This window comes from Cryptomeria japonica, chromosome 11 (assembly GCF_030272615.1).
Source record: "Cryptomeria japonica chromosome 11, Sugi_1.0, whole genome shotgun sequence".
NCBI classification, from domain to species: Eukaryota; Viridiplantae; Streptophyta; class Pinopsida; order Cupressales; family Cupressaceae; genus Cryptomeria; species Cryptomeria japonica.
This window is the reverse complement of record NC_081415.1, coordinates 106,871,863-106,892,212: the sequence shown is the minus strand read 5'-3', so window position 1 is coordinate 106,892,212 and position 20,350 is coordinate 106,871,863. Positions and strand designations below refer to the sequence as shown.

Genomic DNA, 20,350 nt, shown 5'->3' with positions numbered 1-20,350 from the left:
TTTATAATATATTGACAAGTGAATAGGTCAGATGTTTTTTGGGCCATGTTTGAAGGGGATCTGATGGTTCAAAAGAAATGAGTGATTGTGATAAAGGAGGTGGGAGATAAGATTATTATGTTCCAAGTGGTATATAATGAGATGGGTAAACATAATATAGTGATGAAAGAGTAGGAGGAGAAAGTATTGTGTTTCAGGTTGCGGGTTTCATGGAGAATGAAAGAGTAGAAGTGATAGTGGAGGAGGTAGGAGGAGAAATCTTGAAAGTGCTTCTGAATTTTCTCTACACAAGAAAAGTGGGTGATAATGAATTTTTTTCCAATTATAAACAACTTGCAAGGTGTGTAGCCAATTTTCAAATAAAGAAGTTGTTTACCAAGTTGAATTTGTGTATGGATGGGGTATGAAAGGAGAGAGGGGGAGCATGTTGGTTTTTTATTTTTGTAAGCAGCATTGATACTTCTTTTTATATTGTAATTATGGCTCATCTTGCCACCTTAGAACACAATATGACCCCTTAGGACATCATATGCTCCTAAAGGGTCATGTGGTGTGCTAAGGGGTCATTTGATGTCATTAGGTGTTATGTGGGGTCTTAAGGGAGAGAGAGAGAGAGAGATAGAGACAGAGAGAGAGAGAGAGGAGGGTGGATGGGAAAGTAAGGGAGATAAAGGGGGTAGGGAGAGAAAGAGTGGGGAGGGAAAGAAGAAGAAGAGAGAGAGAGAGAGGGATGGGGTATGGAGGAAGGGAGAGAGGGAGAGAGGGGGAGCATGTTGGTTTGTTATTCTTGTAAGCAGTATTGGTATTGCTTTTTATATTGTAATAATGGTTCATCTTGTCACCTTATGACACCATAATGCCATCTTGACCCCTTAGGACATCATATGCTCCTAAAGGGTCATATGGTGTTATGTGGGGTCCTAAGAGAGAGAGAGAGAGAGAGAGAGAGAGAGAGAGAGACCCCTTAGGACACCACATGACCCCTTAGAGCACCACATTAGGGTTATATGGTGTCGTTAGGGGTCATATTGTGTCCTATGAGCCCTTAGGACACCATATGGTGTTGTTATGGGTTGTATGGTGTCTTTAGGGGATTATATCCTATGACCCCTTAGGACACCATATGACCCCTTACGACACCATAAGGTGTCATTATGGGACGTATGTTGTCCTTAGGGGTCATATGTTATCTCGTGACCTCTTAGGACACCATATGACCCCTTAGGTGTCGTTATGGGTCATATTGTGTTCTAAGGGGCCATATTATGTCATATGAACCCTTAGGACACCATATGACCCCTTAGGTGCAGTTAAAGGTCATATTATGTCCTAAGGGGTCATACAATGTCCTGTAACCCCTTAGGACACCATATGGACCCTTAGGTGTCGTTATGGGTCATAATGTGTCCTTAGGGGTCATATTGTGTCCTACAACCCCTTAAGACACCATATGACCCCTTATGGCACCATATGGTGTCGTTATGGGTCGTATGGTGTTCTAAGGGATCATATGGTGTCCTATGACCCCTTAGGACACCATATGACCCCTTAGGTGTCAAATTTGTAAGTAGTATTGACACTACTTTTTATATTGTAATAATGGTTCATATTGCTACCTCAGGACACCGTATCAACCCTTAGGACATCATATGCTCCTAAAGGGTCATGTGGTGTTATGTGGGGTCCTAAGGAGAGAGAGAGAGAGAGAGAGAGAGAGAGAGAGAGAGAGAGAGAAGAGAGAGAGAGAGAGAGGAATAAAAAAGGGATGGAGGGAGATGGGGGGAGGAAGAGATGCCACATGATGTTGTTAGGGATCACGTGGGGTCCTAATTGAGCCACACATGTGTTAAGACACCATATGACCCCTTAATATATTATACATGGTCCAAAAGGGGTCATATGGCATCATTGGGGGTCATGTAGGGTCATAATGGGGCCGCAAATGTGTTAGAACATCATATGACCCCTTATGAAATCATATGGTCTTAAGGGGTCATATGTGTGCTAAGGGACCTTACATGATGTCATTAGGTGTTATGTGGGGTTTAGAGAGAGAGAGAGAGACACACACACACACACACACACACAGAGAGAGAGAGAGAGAGATGAATGCAATGTACAATAAGATATCAAGATAAATGTACATATGTACATGTACATACACATATACATATAATACACATAAAATATCAAAATATAATACACATACATACATATTATATATATTATAAATATACATATATGTATACATATGTCATACACATATTATATACATATACATACATATTACATACATACATGTGCGTGTATATGTACATATATATATATATACATATATACATATATATATATATATATACATATATATATATATACATATATATATATATACATATATATATATATACATATATATATATATATATATACATATATACATGTGCGTGTATATGTACATATATATATATATATACATATATATACATATATACATATATATACATATATACATATATATATGTATATATGTATATATATACATATATACATATATATATGTATATATATATATATATATACATATATATATATATGTATATATATATATATACACAATATCTACATATATACATATACATATATGCATGCACACATACACATTAATTTCTTTATGTTAGACTATCACAGGCAGAACCACGTAGGTGGTGTTTACTCAAAAGAATCCTTGTATATAGTTCTTATTCAAAAGGAACCCCATACACAGTTCTTATTCAAAAGAAACCCCATATGCACTCTTGTCTGTTTAGGCTTGTGAATAGGCTTGGATGAGAAAGCTGCGGTTTGGAAGTTTGATTTCCCTCCATTTCCCTCCTTTTTGACATGTTTTGTTTTATGAACTTGGTTTCTCAACTTTGTCATCATCAGGTTTACACTTCATCAAGTGTTTATTTCTAAAATTGCCACCATATTTTCACCCATCTTCTGAGCTTTCTAACCATATTTTTTTTTAAATTTGAACAACAATAACATTATTATTGACTTTCTTTTACCACTATCTCCATAGTTCTCAGAGACATACGTGTACCATTTTTTTAATAACTTTTGATCTACTTATCCAAATTTTAAAAACTTTATATATTATTGTAGTGCAATTGATTATTTACAAGTTTAATTATTTTTTTTTGCATTTTCGATTGTTTTGGTGCAAGTTATGCTTGGTGCACGAACAGGTACCTGATTTGTGCTCGATTGGAAAAATCATTAAAAAAAATACTCAATAAAAAATTACAAAAAATATATAACTTTTAGTGATCACTCTTAACTATCTTTCTGCCAAAGGATTTGTTAAAATTCTAAATCTAACTATGACTTTTTTGATGCGCACGTCAGATACTATGTTATGTTTTTAAAAAAAAATCAGGGTCTATTTTTCGTGCGTGAATAATTTGACCCCCTTAATCTTATCCAATTTTGAAAAAAAATAGTAATTTGGAAACTAGATTCAGAGTACTAAAATCTTTTTTCTTTGAGTATCCTCATATCTTGAGTGGATGACTCTCAAATTTCTCCTCCAAGTTCTCGTTTACCTGATTTTAGGAAAAAAAAAAAAAAGTGTCCACTTATACCCCTTTTTTGCACACCATCTTAGTGCACTTGCCCATATATCCCTTTATATACATCTCTCCATATCTCCCTCTTTCTATATCTCTCCCTCTCTCCTTCCTCTATATATTAAGCTATCTCCCCCCTTCTCCTCCTACTCTACATTTCTCTCTCCCTCTATCTCACCATCTATATATATATCTCTCTATCTCCCTATCTATCTATCTCTTTCTTTCTCTATACCTCTATGTCTCTAGGTTCCTCTATATTTCTATTCATGTTTGGATTTCTATAAGTGAATGCATAGTTGATTTGAAGCTATCACTTCTCCATTGATACCTTTTTTGCACAAACAACATCATTTACTATAGGACCCACTAATTGACCTCATGCACTACACACACATAAATAGACCAAAATTTTTCCTTATTAATCTTCCAAACCTCTTCGACATACCCATTGCACACCAAAAGGGCAATTGCTAGTTTATATTCTTTTAACATGAATACACTAGGATAGATATTACTTTAATAATATCTAAAGTAAATTAGTATATAAACGGACAGACTAAAAAAACTAAATAACCCAATAAAGAGCAAAAAGGGAGAACAGGAACAAGACTCTTGAGGACCGTGCTATCTCAGCCACAAAAGAAATTATCGGACCTTTTCGAACATTCCAAGTGGGGTCTACCTCCTCCCATTCATTCGGAAGAATCTTTTAAGATATTTTTCATGGGTATTAATTTCAAATTCGATACCGGCACTTGCGTTAGAATCTTTCAAAATTCATTGGATTAAAACTTCACTATTTTCTTATGATTTGTGAGAGGTAATACAGATGCCCAATTAAATTTGTTGAATCCAAGCTTGAAGCTGAACATCTGTATATAGTGACATCGGCAATAATTTCTTGGCTCTTCTAAAGGTTCTGCACGGTGATTTTTACAGAGGAAAGTGTCGGATTGAAATGCTAGTACTCCAGAATGTGGCGTTGCCCAGGAACAGTTTGTTCGGTACAATTCAGACAAGACCCATTACAGCATTCAGGGTAACACTCCAGGCCTAATCTTTATTTCTTTATGATATTTTTATATCCATCCATATTTTACAGGAAAAAATAATAGACAAATGAAAGTTGTGGTTTTATATAAATTTTGCCGTAGAGTAATGGTCAGAGGAGCTTTATGAACAATATTTTGAGGAACCGTTGAAATTAATTGCTGGAGAACCTTTCCACTCTACCATGTGGAATTTTAAGGGTTTGTTTGAAGAAATGATTACAATGATTGCCGTAAAAAACCATGAAGCACAACACCTAAAACTTTCTTTAGTAGTTTATATATTTTGATCGGTATTTGTTAATATTGATGATGAGAGGTGAGTTATATGAATCTTTCTTTATCAAATATGACAATTAATTTTTAATATAAATATCTTAAAAAAATATAATATAGTATTTAATTTTTACATCAAAATAGTTGTGAGAAAAGCTTTTCACATAACACCCACATGAATTTTCAAGGATAAATCACAAGGAATGAAATGATTTTACCAACGAAACAAAAGTAAATGAGACCACAAAACCAGGCCTCAAGTGATATAGAGTTATTCAATTGTGAAAGAAGAAAATATGGATAAAATTTCAAACGCTGCAATTCCATTTTGGATGGTAACGTTCTATAACTTATTCTGTTTTGAAATTCCCCTGTTTTTGAAGAGGAATTGTTAGAATTTTATCTCTCTTGATCAATAATTCTTAATATTGAATTCTTCGATAGTTGGGACCTTTGCTTTTAAGCTGGGGTGGGGGACACAATAGGGTTGCATTGGACATCTCTTCCCAAAAAAGAATAACATAGGCAACATGTGACCCAACAGTTTAAGGCATTTATTCCGCACATCTGAATATACCAATGATTTGCCTTTTAAAAGTAATGTCAATTTATTCCTATACTTCAACTCTTCAGGCTGAGTTAGGAGTGGTCTTCTAGAAAAGTTATCTTACGTTTGATTAACATCAAATTTTTTACAGTTTTAAATTTGGAAAAGTTTAAATATATTTTTCAAATTTTTTTTTTTTTTGTTTCAATAAAAGTGGATTATTGCATTAAACTTTTTTATTAATATTTTTTATTTTTTACATAGGATTCAAAGAGCATATCAGAGGAAAGAACCCTGCGAATAAAACCTCCCGTCACAGCTCATAAAATAAACCTATAATATCAGTCACAACACATATAATATCAGTTTTGCATAGAGCCCATATGACAATTTGCCAAAAAAAACCCATCAGATAATTTATTTGGTTCTATACAATTTTGCATATATTTTAATTTTTCAAAAGAAAAGAAAATTATAGAAGAAAATAGAGGTAAATATTCAGTTTCTCCTGGCTGTTTGTTTTTTAATTTGAAAAATGTCAGAACTGAGGATTATTAGCCCCAAGTGATGGGTTTTAAGGCATTACCCACATTAAAAGCTTGGCCAATTCGGAAGTGGGTTTTAGGATGCAAGTTCTTGGTCAATTTGTAACCTTCCTCTTTCTTTGGTACTAAGCAGAGTAGTCGGATACATATCTGTCCCTCCCTGGGAGCGTATATCCCCGTATCAATATCAGATACGATTACTTATAAGGCATGGATACATATCAGATACTGTATCCACACGTGCATAAAATCTTTGATTTTCCAACTGTTGGATACTGTGTAATTCGATTGATGTAAATTTTCATAAACTTAATTTAAAAAAAATTCAATCATTCAATTTTTTTAATTTTGTTTGGTATAAACAAAACCTATATCAAATGAGGAAGACAAATGAAATGCTTTTCTATTTCAGTGACTCATTTTTTCGGGTTATCTTCCAATGCAACTCTACTACTTTTTACATATTGTAAATTGTTAAATCAACTTATAATTATGCATGTAGCAATTATGTGTCTATATTGCTTTTGAAGTAATGAAAGTCTCCTCCAATAACTTAGTAAATTTTGTTAAATATTTGTATATGTGTTTCTTATGAAGGTTGTATCCAACCATACCCATATTGGAGGTCTTCATAAATGGTCTATCCATATCCCATACCATATCCATCTCTATATCCATGTCTATAATTTGCTACTTTGGTACTAACATGGTTGGCAGTTTTGGTTTTCTGTCTTGTGGACCTTCCTTAGCTTGTGGGTGTAACTTGTCATATATGTGATGTCTATAATTTGCATGCTGTTCACTATAGTGGCATATCCTTAAGATGGGATTTCGTTCCACATGAATACTTTTCTCGTACTTGCCTTTAATTGAAAACAGGGGTCACTTGGGCAATGATTATTGATTCTCCTTAGGTCCCTTCAAACTCAGTTTTTGGTAATGAAGTTCAGACCACAAAGAAGGCTGCAGCTGTCAGTTGTCCTTGCCTAGAGTAACATACTAAATTACTCCCTTGGATATATGCAGAAATTATCTCTTGAACTTTTTGTGATGCCATTCCCTAATTTTGATGGATGACCTGCAAAACCTATTAAACTAATAGATTGAACTTTTTTACAAACTCGGTTTTGATGCTGTGGTCATTGATTCTGATCGACAGGGATGTAAGTTCACCCAGTGCCTCCATGAACTACAACAGTAGTTTAACAAAGTTGGGTTAATTTTTTAGAAAGATTAACCTTACTATTTTGATTTTTCCATGCTTCATAAAGGGAGCGTGTTAGCTTAATTTATGTCCCATGAATCAAATATTTGTCATCCTACATAATATGTATTTTCATTTTTATGGATATTGGGGTTTAACTTATAACTAGATCAATTTCTCCCTCATATGGTGGTAAAGATCTTTTCTCCTAGGGATAAGAAATTATTCTTGTGCATGCAATGCATCCTTGTCAAGCACTATAGATATGACTATCAATAAACCTTTGAGATTTTAACAGGTAAGCATTCAACTGACTTTAAAGAATGCAAATGTTTCTAGATAAACTAACTCAAATATCACTAGATCTCCGATAGGAGACCTAATTCCTATTCTTAGGGCCAAATGATGTTCACAATGGTTCTATCTCGAAGATGCAGGCTCACTATGTTTATTTTCTTACTCATTGTATCTTCCATGGCTGATAATAATAATAAAAAGTAAAGGCAGAGTACCATGGAAACAGATAAGATATTGGACACAGAAAATGACTATTATAAAAATATACATCTATTTTATTATTGATACATATATAGGCATAGAAAATAGCGTATAAATATGTGTGCATGTGAACAATTTTTTTGTTTTGATGTGTTTTTTTATTTTTTTTGCAGTATTTTCTTGTTTTTTCATGACCCTAAAATGAATTGTCCATTTTGACACTTCAGATTCAGAGCTGCCAAGGAACACGATCCAGATTTGACTTCGTTATCTCCATGCTAGATAATGGAAAGGATAATGGCATACAAGAAAATTTAAAAGAGAAGCATAATCAGCTTAGCTTGAAACAAAATCCAAGGTACACTCTATATCTTTTGGAATATTGGCTTCAATCATATGCAGCGATCTGAGAGTATGAGTGAATTTAAATATATATGTGGTGTTATTTCCAACTTGTATATTGATACATATAACATCCTTCTTCTCCAATTAATAATTCAAAATATCATTGGAAGGGGAAAAACAAAGGACGTTCTTGCATTTAATAGGAATAAATGTGTCTTAGACTTCTAATTCAACATGAATGATTATGTTTGTACTGCTACAGAGAAATGTTTGTCACAATGAAAAATCAGAGGGAGAGAGGAAATAGGGACTGGCCAAAGGACCTTTTTTTATGAAATCCTCGTACATTGGGGTTCCTTGATGATTACAAGAAAAGAAAGAGATAAGATTCCTTAATAGTTAGAGGGAAAAACATATTTGTAGACGGAAAGTTTGAAACAGATTGAGATGATAATAGTGTGCTCAACTACTTTTCCTGTTACCATCCCAAATTCATTTGTTTCTTTTGTTGCATGTAATTAATTTTTAACCACCACATGAAAGAGAAAGTGGCACATAATTTTATTTTTACATTTCTAATGATAAATTGTTTGCAGTGATTCATTTGGGAGGTTTCATAAAGGGTCTGGTCTAGGAGATGGGTCACATGCCCCTGTTCAAGACGTTCTGGAAGAAGTCCTATCGACAAAGGCCTTTGTTTGTGATGATGACTTGACTGAGCAGTTCACCGAACGCAATAAACAGGGAACATTAATAGGTGCAATATCACTTATTACAGGAACGAGCTTTGGATCTGGAATTCTTGCTCTTCCTGCACGTACTGCTTCTGCTGTATGTTAATTAAAAGAGTGAAAGACAACATTCCATTCTCATTAAGAAGTTAAGATGTAATTTTTTAAAAAGATTCGAATTTGTTAAATTGTCTTTGTAGCAGATGCATCTAGCATTCATTGGATCTGATCACGAGAATAAATTAGCTCCCAAGATTGTATTTTTTTAGTTGTTTAGATCATTCTTCTAACCAAGCTACCTAGAGTTTGCATCTTGTTCAATGAATTCGATATTATTGTTTATTCAGTTGTTCCTCATTGAGGCAATATTTTACACTGAAGTGGCAAGAAAGTTCTCTTTGTTCAACACATTCAAGATATGTCTAGGAATTTGATGCAGAGGAGGGCTTATAATCTTCTTCCTCACACAAGCCAACACTCACAGTTGCTCTTGAGCATAAATCAATGTTAGTTTCTTCACAATTAGGCTTCTTCCCTAGTAGCCCTTCAAATAGGGTTTTCCCACCATAACTTCCAGTGTAGGCATGATATAAAAAATGTTAAAATAGTTTCATATACCCATTTAGCTCTTACAGAACATTCTTCAAAATCAGGTAGGGTTTCTTTGTACGGAAAGGGTCAAAATTTGACTGTCCTCTCTTCTATTAAGCCTTAAAAAGTGCAGCAAATAAACCTTTTCTGGCCATAACTTTTGTTGTCGAATCGACCTAGAAGATATAAGACCATTTTTGGATACCTATTTGGACCTTATACAACATATCTCAGAACCAAGGCAGGTTACTTTTCATGGAAACTTTAAAAAATTGATTTGTTTGTTCACTATTACCCTAACTAGGGTTCCAGGCTGCCTGTTAAGAAAATGCCATAACTTTTGATCTACTCAATGAAATAAGATGAAACCAACTTTGTCAGAAAATAGATTAATTCCTCTTCAATCTTCAATCGGTTTCATGCAGGTATAGATCCGTACAATTCCATACAAAACAGAAAAACAGAGAGAAACATGTTCAGATTTGTAGAATTATTGATGTTCTTTTATTGCAACCACTTCTCCAAATCAACAACCAACCTCTCTCACCTTGGGATTCATGTTTACAACATGTATTTATGATATTACAATCACATTTCAACTTCCCACTTTATGCAACATTGATCGTTCATATTCCACATTGTGCAATTCGACAACATTTGCAGCATTGACATTTTTTGCAAATTAAACAACTTATGCAATTTGACACTCCAACCCCCCTAGTGACCTAATATGGACTCAAACCCACATGAAATGTTCTTAAATGACCTTACTACATAAAGAACATAAAATAAAAACCAAAATGCTAATTTTGAACTTACTAAACCTAGGTTGCTCCTACACCAGAAGTAAATGCAAGGAATTCCTGTAACATCAAATGCCTATGGCTATAAAAATATGTGGTGTCATAATTTTGTTACTTTCGTATTTAGGACAGCATATGATATGTATTATGATTAATGATATGTAAGAAAAATACACATCTTTTGTCATTTCCTTGATCCATTGCAAATTAACATCTTATGGAATCCTGTCATCTTCTCTTACTTCAGGGATTTATACCTTCCGCAGTTTCAATGTTAATTTGCTGGGGATTTTTAATGCTTGAAGCTCTTCTTCTAGCAGAATTGAATGTAGCTTTGCTGAGACAGCAGGATCCAAGTCAACCCGGGAAGGCTATGTCAGTAGTAATCTCATTCCGCACCATGGCAGAACAAACATTGGGGAAATGGGGTGGATATGTCTCAACAATCAATTATATATTTTTGTCTTATACAGTAATGGTTGCTCATATATCAAAGTCTGGTGAGGTTCTGTCCAGCATAATTCAAATACCTGCTTCAATAGCAGGGGCATTGTTTGCATGTATATTTGGAATCCTTGTCTTGGTTGGTGGAACCAAGGCCACAGATACAGTGAATCAGTTACTTACAGCTTGTTTGATTGGTGAGCTTTCATATCATCTCCTATAGTTGGAACTTAAGCTTTTGTAGTTCACATGGCTTTTTGTACATATTAATATTGTTAGTCTCCCATCAACATTTGATATTCAGTTATCTAATTTATGATTCATTTTGAACAGGCCTATTTCTATTTATAGTGGCAACCTTTCTTGGAGGTTGGTCAGGGATCAATCACATGGACTGGGACCTGTTGCCACAAACAGTTCCTGTGATTTTGTTCTCTCTTGTCTATCATGATATAATTCCAGGTATTACATAAACATAATTTGATTCTAGGTGTTACACAAAAAAAATTTGAATTCCAGGTATTACCCAAACACAATGTTGAGAAAGGAAGGATACAGGACTTGTAAAGAGACAATTCTTATAAAGCAGAACCTAGTTTCATATAGAAATAAATTGAAAATATAGAAATGTCAGATTAATTTATCAGAGGAACTATTCTTTGCAGTGCTATGTGCATACTTAGGGGGGGACATATCACGCATCAGGACTTCTATCATTTTTGGAAGTATGGTGCCTTTAGCAGTCTTTCTTGTTTGGGATGCTGCTGCTCTTGGGGTTGCTCCAATTTCAGGTGGCGAAGACCCTTTGGATTCTCTTCTAAGGTATAACTCTGCTTTTCCTGTTGAAATTTTGATTCTACTAATATAGTCAACGGACAAAACTTTCACATTGACAATTTAAGTGACTCCAATTCCTTTAGATTGCTGCTCCGCACCTAAAACACATTAATGCCAGAGATCATCCTATAACTGTAGTATTGAATGCATTCTAACTCAATAAAATAGGGATACACAATGATTAAGCTACTAGAAATGTTTCTTGAGTCGAAATTGCACCTTTGGGGAAATTGATTAAGCTACTAGAAAGGTTTTAATTACCTCCTTCGTAATGCCATCTTGCATAAGCTAGTGAGAGGAATTTAGCTCCTTAGTAACAACTTGCATTAGCTTGTTAATGGACATTTTGTTGATAATTCCTTCCTCACTCTAGTGGAAGATGAAACTAATATTGAGCAAACTTTCAAGTGCTTGGATGTCTTCTACCTAGCTTTTGGTTCAAGTATTCAATGGAGAAAGACTCAATTTTATAGGAAACTCTTTTCTCCTCCCACCATTTGGCTTCACAACTATCGTTCGATATAGGACCATGGAAAGATCCTTGAATTTCTTTGGGATTCAGTTTTCTTTCCAAGATTTTTCATTTGCACACTTTGGTAGTATGTTGTAGATAATGGAGAAAATGTTCGCTTACTAGATTACCAAGTTGCTACTACTTTCTAGTCAATTTCAAATTTGGTTTAAAGTCCTAGCTACTACACATGGGTACCATTCTTCATGTTGGACGCTTTCTAAAGCAAATATCTTAAGAAACTCTTGTACAATTTTCTGTGGGCAGATTTTAATCACAACAAAGAATTCCACAAGGTGTCTTGGGATCTATATTTTCTTCCCAAAGATTTTGGTGCCTAGGTCTTTGACATACATGGAATTGTGTTCTATGCCAAGTGGATATTGTTTGCTATGAAAGCAATGAAGCCTAGAGCGTCTTGTTGAGAAATTGTATTTCTTTAGGTGGTCCTTATGGGATATCAACTTGGAAAGACTTAAGGTTTCATTCCTTGCTTATCTCTCTTGTTTCTATCAAAGTAATTGGAATTGTTGTTTCTAAGAGAAATTGGAAGGCTTGGGAAGCCATTTAATCTTGGCTTATCATGGAACAGCACCGGTCTGAACAATGTCATTTCTATTAACCGACACTCTCTAAGGTGGTCTCCTACCATCACCTTTCAAGCTAAACAATTGGCTAATATTTACTAGATCCATGTGGTCACATTCTTTAGAATAGGCATACGATTCATCAAGGGTTTCAACTCCTTTAATGCTTTTATTGAGGCTATGGCATTTCAACATATCATAAATTATCTATTAGATATACTAGACTATGGTGAAAAGATTGGAAGTGGTATTTTGTTGCCCCTTTTTGTGGATATGCTCCTATAAAAGGTTACAATTAGCTCTTCCCACAATTGCCAATGGTTCATATGTTCAACCTGAGATGGAGTCTTCCAATTGCTTTCTAGATTCGTAGCAATTGGTTTCAAACTATGTGGAAAGCTTGTATTGACTCCAAGCTGGCTTTCTTTTCTTGGTGTTGTACTAAGGCATACCCTTAGGGAAATGCTTGTTACACCTAGGTGTTTTGAATTTTAGATGTCCTTTTTTGGTCACCATGTAATGAACAGTCATTTGTTCTAATTATTTGCTTGTGCACAAGTGTCATGGTCTTGGATACATAATTTTTTCAAACCCTCTAAATTAGAGCCTTTTACTTAGCATAATGTTTTGTCGACAAATGGGGCTCATTTCCTTGCTAACTTTTCTTAGCTTGGTATGATTTTAGTTCAGAGATTTTATTTTTCATTTAGATAGGAAATCAGTTGTTTTTAATCAAAATCATTTTTCATACTGACGTCTCTTCTCACACCAAGTCTTTGGTGATTTCAAAGTTGTTAATGCATATCCAAGTCCAAGCCAACAAAGTGGGCTTGGCACTTGAGTAATGCCTTGTCTACCTCCAACTTTACCACCTCACATATAGTTGAGCCAATGGGGCCAAAGATGTGACCACTCTTTCTCCACTAAACACCATTCTTAGACTTGCCAAGGTTGGCCCCTCCCTTCACTAGTTGGCCAACACATAGATTGGCCTCTTCACAAAGGTCAAACTAATTGTTTTGTCTACATTGACAACACCTCAGCTTTTTCTTAACAATACAAGAAGGCTTTGCTTTGGGACAAGACAAGTTTTCTCAATTGAATTTGGCTATTTCACCTTAGCAATTGAATGCTCAAATTTATAATCAAGACGCAGAAGTTCCTACTACTCAACTGTGAGAGAATGAAGAAATAGCTCATTCGACATGAGCCAATTGATGATGGAAAGGGCTTGGTCAATAGAATTTGGTCAAGAAAAGGGGAATCTCTCCTTTCTAACAACCTTTTTTGGATTGTCAATAATGGTAGAAAAGCTCTACTTTGAGATAACTCTTGCAACCAACATTGCTATTTCCTTTAAGAATATCTGAAAAATGAAATTCAGAATAACCCTAGAGTCCAGATATTGGAACAAAGTGGCTGATTTTGTCCTTCCACATTTAGAAAATTGTGATCTTAAAGTTGGATGGTAGCTCCCTTAGTTTGGCTTGTCCAAGGAATGGCTGAGTTAGTTGTGAGAGACTTTGGGAGATATTTTTAAAAAGACCCTTAAGAGCTAATGATGAAGAGGACACACTTGAATGGGTGGGAAAGTGATGGTTCCTTGTTTAAGAAGAGATATGATTTTCTTGAAATGGTTGCCCTTGGAACCCTTGCTCTTTTGTGGAGAAGTATTTCACACCCTACAAGTCTGTGTTAATATAACACTTTTACTTGTCTTTTTTTCTTGAACAATATTCTACACCATGCTAATTAGAGACAACGAGGTTTTTACAACCCTTCCTACTGTTTAGTATGCCAGCACATGATGAAGCCATGGATCACCTTCTTGTAACTAGTTCATTGCTTAGGTCCCTATAGCAGCTTTGGTTCTCTCTGTTTTGGTTCTTGAACAATGCCCTCTGTTCTTTCCTTTTTTGGTGGATATGTGGAAGTGGGAACCCTTCCATTTTCAAATCTATTAGCCTTAGGATAGCTTGGAATCTAGGCCTCAGTTTTTAAGTTGGTATCATCAATGAATCCATGTTGGTATGGTGATCTACACCCTATGTGGTTTACAATATGGAGGGTTGGATTTTGAGTAGATTGGGCCTCCAATACCTTCCCTTCCCAAAAGACAGAGTTGCTGAAATGAAAATTAAGAAAGAGGCATGGGATAAGATGGAACTCTTTTGGGTTAAACATTAGTATTGATGTTTCAACTTTCTTTGCAACCCTAGTGCTGTGGGCAATAGAGGGATATGTTCTGATGCAAATATGGATACCATTTTCTATTTTTCTCGGGGGATCAGATGCAGCTACAAACAATGTGGCAAAAGCAACAACGATTTGGTATGGGTCAATTCTTCCTTGATCTTATCAAATTCACTAAGTTTTTTGGTGAAATATATTGGTCAATGCTCGTCCTTTTAGAGGGAAATTGAAGAATAGGAAGTTACAACAAATTCTCATGGGAATTCAGCATTTTTTCAAGAGGCTTGAGGAATCAGAATTTTGCATTAATTATTCTTCTCATGAGGTCAATAGGGCTGCTGACATTCTTGATAAATTGACATTCTCTTTCATGATGGAGGGAAAATGTCTGATACAAGTGATTGATCTTTCTAGCTTAAGCTTAGAGTGAGCCTATCAAGCATTAGTAATTATAAAAAATGGGAAGGATTTAAGGATAGTGGACACCACTAAGTTCATGGATAGACTTTATAACCTATATTGGACCTCTACATTGTGATCTGCTCTTGTCAAATCGACTTCTCCATTGTCTCTTTGTCATTACTTCTACTTCTACCATGCATGCTACCTTCTCTTCTGCCATCAGCACCCCATGCCATTTCAGTTCATGGCTAGCTTCTTGCTTCTACATTCAATTAGAATTGGATTTTTTTGAAAAATTAGTATTCTTCTATGCATTTAATGCATGATTTTGGTGTTGTTTCCCTTAACGCTGTTGATGGCTTTGTAGCAAGAAGGCATTTTGTGGACAGAGAGAAAGCAATCTACACACATTCGAGTGGATCATTTTTGTTTTCTAGGTAGGTTGGTGGCCTGTGACTTGTATTCGCTTCAGCACTTTATCAATTCTCTACCCTATTTCTCATCTAGTTTGTCTACTTTTATTTTTCCTGTCTGTCTCTGTCTCTGTCTTTGCCTCTGTCTTTATGTGTTGAGTTTCTTCTGCAATAAGTGGTTTTTAAGGGTTGGTAAAAATCCTCTTTAGTCTGCTAAGGAATAAATGTTAAAATGCTCTTGAAAACATGGAGTAAGATATTTTTGCTTAGTCCACAATCCCACCACAAGTTTTCCAAGAATTTCTTACTAGTTGTGATACAAAATCCTGCCTGTATCCTAAGGACCACTTTATAGATTGAGTGGAAAAATGTAATGATGCTCTTATTTCTGTTGGGACTAAATCTCTCAAGAATGTGGAGGAGTTAGGGCTGTTCCATAAATTTAAAAATCCTATCGTCTTTAAGACCTTGATCATCCTATCCATAATGATCCTAAAGATACTTGATACAGGTATTCAGTTTTTGAATATGACACTGCTATCGCCCAATTTATCCAGACCTGAAGCAGAAATGACTAATTTCCCAAATGCAAAAACTTTATTTGGGTGAATAAAAGCCCCTCTTTATGGACTTTGACTCTTGTGCAGGAGCATATCCTAGTTCCAGTAGGCTATCTTTTACTACTTCAAATTCTACTGGTCAAACTCCCATTGTTACTATGAAGAAATTTGAACATATGAAAAAAGAGATTCATGCCCTTATGGATTAGGTTTTCTCTCATAAGAAGTAGATACAGTCGCACCCTTTAAAGTTGAAATGACTGACAAGGCTCTAATTCAGAAACACCAGCTCCAAAACCTGTTGGTGGTTTCAATCATTTCGGTATGGATTTGGTTGCTCCTGTTGAGCATGTGTTTATGACATTTGTAGTATTAGTTCTGTGGTGGAAATGCACCATAACTCCCAATTTCTTTTTGCTAAAGAGAACCTTCAGAATGAGGGGTCATGGTTGGTGGCTGATGTCAGTGTGTAGCCTATGGCAGATGTCAAAATGGAGTGAGGTGGAAGATTAGATCCTGCTCAGTCTCATCTGCCTTTTAATCACTGAATTTAATTTAATTTTGGTTTCTTGACCATGATGGGAGGGAGTGTGCCTGTAATGGATACCAATAATTTTGTTTTGAAGTGTTTGATAAAAAGCAAATAAGACAACCAATAGAAAATGATAGCTTGCTGATAGGGAAATTAGATTTAACTCTCAATGCATAATCATCTGACGCTGCTATTTCATTAAATTAATAAATTCATTTGGCCTTTCACATACATATCATCATGCAATGCTAATACAACTAGCAAATAGCTTTAAAACTGAAAAGACATGAAATAGTAAGCAATATTAAACACTTTCCCACCTGCAACTACGTGATCAGACTGAAGAAGTAATGACTGTCCACTCCTTAGCATCATTCTTGGCCATGGCATGACACACCAAATTGTAACGTGTTCAAGGTGTCTCAATGGGCAAACAGTTGCTCCTGTGGAATGTACAGAACCAGAAATGTTACTGCCACCAGCAAGTAAGTTTCACACCACAACTGAAATTCCACTCAAAGCTTCTGCAAATAGGACCTAGGCACTGCTCCAGCAGGGCCGATTTATTCAAAATATTCATATCTCATCTTGTACTCCTTGAATCTATCCCAAAGTGCAAAGATAGCCTTCTTAGAACTTGGCGTCCATTTCTGAGGAAGATTCTACAACTTATTTGTTTCCCAAATGCCCTAGCACAATTCCCAAAGCCACCTTCAACCTGTATGGCCCTGTCATAAGACGATTTCTCCTTGAAAATCAGAATCACATCAAACTTTGCAAATGACCTATGGAACTTGGTCGCCCAGCGGAGGAAAGTGCAATGGAAAAGTTATCAGAAGCAGATAATCTATGCCCTAGGAGGTGTAAGCCAAAACGAGAGTTCAACTGGGGCTGGAAGTGTACGGCCAGGTATGTCTTTTCTACCCCCAAAATTGCAAAATACAACAAAATCAAAAAATATCACCATTTACACCAAAAATCCTGAAGTCCAAATCAAAGTACCTCATAAATCTTCATCCTTTGCAAACTCAAATCAAGCATAATCTCTGAGTGAAAACAATGAATCAGCTAGGGTGGGTCTTTCGCCAACAAAACTAGACAAACTCTGGGAAGAACTCCAAAATTCATTTCAACATCTTTGAATATTTGAATATTTTATTCCCTCAAAAAATTATAAAATTTTATTCCCATCACCTTAGAAAAATTGTCAAGGTATTGAAAAATGATTCAATTTGCAGTAAAGAAGAATTGAAGCTGAAGATGGCCAGCGTCCAAAATAATACTTGCTAAAAATAGCACTTCTGTCGAAACCCACTGAAACTGAAAACCCGAGCTCTCCTTAGAACCACGAGTTCTCTAATGAATGCTGAATAGCCTGCGGGAACCTAAAAATAGGCTAATGGAAAGTGAAGTTGATTAGGTTTGAGAACGGGACATTACAGTGCCTCCAATGGTTTGTTTTTAAATTTGAAACTTGATATTTATACTCAAAAATTCTGAACAATAGTTTTCGAAGTGGTAACTGATTAAAACTTTTTTATGTTCATGAAATCAGGCTTGGCCATAGTGTCCCACGTTGGGCCATGCAAGTCCTCTTCCTGTTGGAAGGTTTATTTATTTCCTACAGTATATTTTCAATTTGTTTGATCGTCCATACGTGTCTCCCATCTCCCTGTTTCAAATAAAAAAGAGGAAGATGGATGCAGTTCAAGCAGTACTCAAGATTTCCTTCTAGAATATTAACCTTTTGTCGTTTATCACTTAGCTTGCCTCAAAAATACATCAGTCACTGAAACACCATTATTTTCATTTTATCTCTATGCACTACTTTAAGAACTCGTGTCAAAATATTTCTTTCTTGGCATGCATTTAGGGCAATGACAAGCACTCGTATGTAAAGCTAAAAGTGAATTTGTTTGGTTTGCAGGCTCGGAGGGAGCAATTTTTCCTATTTTGTTCAATTATTCTCTCTTGTGGCAATTGCAACTTCATCAATTGGTTCTTCGTTAGGATTAATGGAGTTTTTCTTGGAGCAATTAAGCAACTTCAAAATGAGTGCAGTGTTAAGACGAAATACTCAGATTACAACTGCCTATATGATATACCCAAAAGCAAGACATTTTATCACATTACTGCATCCCTTTAAGAACATATTTTCACGTTTAGCTTATCGAGCAAACTTTGGGAGATCTTTTCCTTATACTATGGCTAGGGCAAGCAAAATGGGTTCAGTCCTTAACAGATGGTGGCTAAGTAATGGTTTGCGACTCGCATCTTTTGCATTAGTGATATTTCCACCTGTACTGATTTCGAGTTTTGTGGGAAATGCATTCTTCTCTGCAACAGATATTGCGGTTAGTAAATGCAATGACTTAATTTAATTTTTGTTGATATTTTATATAGCACAACTAGAATTTATATTAGATGACTTATTCTCTGATCATTATATGCCCATAGTAAAAAAGTATTTTATGTTGAAGTTTTCGGATCATTTTAGGTGTAATATGTATTTCATACGAAGTGTTTAAGTAAGAGTGTGTCACTAGGATTTAAAGTTAGTTTTCTGCTAACGTCAGAAAATGTTTTATTCTGTGGTAGGGTACTTATGGCATGATGACACTTTATGGCATTTTCCCACCTGCAATGGCATGGGCATGGGCCGAATCAAATGATAAATTAAAATCTGAAGATTCTAAACCCTTGACAGTCCCTGGAGGAAGATTTGCATTAGCAGGAATTGGACTTTGTGCCAGTGGAGTAGTGCTGAATCAACTGTTTTTAGATTTGGCTGGAATGCCACTTCAAAACATAGTTGACAATGGTTTGATAACAGAAATAAGCAATGTAATTTCTACTGTGCCTTGATCGAACTTTACTGAATGGATAAGAACACATATTGTTGTCCAGGAGCTTACTGCACAAATACCAAGGCGCCCAGCATTATCTGATTTATGACATTTCTGTATCAGTCTTCCTTTCAATGAGCATGTCCCTTCGCTTGCTTTGGTCAGACCAGTTAATGCTCCTATTGGAATAGAAGATGACCTACCATAATTTTTATTTATATCCTTTCTTTCAGGAGTACACTGGTGCACATTTTGTGCACATGTTTCATGGATCAATCTCATGCAAGTTGGAGCCCTTAAGTGAGCTTTGAAAGAGAATGGGATAAAAGTTCCACCATAATTTCTAAAGAGATGAGTGTAGTGAACAAAATAATTTGTTATTTGCTGTTTGGACAGACTTTTTTGTGTTATTCTTGGCAGCCTGTAGCTGCCCCATATTTGTAAAATTATTGTATTTCTTTAATACAAAAAAATAATAATTAGTATTAATAAAAGAATAGAAGTGTAGTAAAGAAAATATATAATATTAAATAGAGAAAAATAACTACATGACATATTACATAGTGTCTATCTTGAGAAAGCTCTTTCGATAAAAAAACCTAACGACCAAATTCTTAACCAGTTGTACTTTTCATGACAACAAGGGCTACAATACAATCTTAGGCACAAGTGTTCATAGGAAATTACACCAATAAATTTTTTTGAGATCTTTTGGCAGCATAATGGTACTCCAAAATATATATGATATTAACCCTATCCCAACCTTCCAATAAATAGGAAAATCAAAAACCATAAATGGTTTCTAAATCCATATGGTGATAC

At 35.3% G+C, this 20,350-nt stretch overlaps 1 protein-coding gene across 2 annotated transcripts; it reads left to right on the top strand.

Moving 5' to 3' along the window:
- The first annotated feature begins 4,319 nt into the window (after positions 1–4,319).
- Positions 4,320–20,004, top strand: LOC131056574 (uncharacterized). Of its 2 annotated transcripts, none has more exons than XM_057990880.2 (9): positions 4,320–4,434; positions 4,554–4,653; positions 7,961–8,091; positions 8,675–8,835; positions 10,524–10,844; positions 10,981–11,109; positions 11,313–11,469; positions 18,610–19,036; positions 19,281–20,004. In XM_057990880.2, the coding sequence occupies exons 1-9, from the start codon at positions 4,421–4,423 to the stop codon at positions 19,545–19,547; spliced, it is 1,707 nt and encodes a 568-aa protein (XP_057846863.2). In that variant the 5' UTR covers positions 4,320–4,420; the 3' UTR covers positions 19,548–20,004. The 2 variants fall into 2 exon arrangements, with proteins under 2 accessions (XP_057846863.2, XP_057846862.2); XM_057990879.2 differs by having other exon boundaries at positions 8,675–8,909; positions 10,451–10,844.
- Positions 20,005–20,350: the final 346 nt, after the last annotated feature.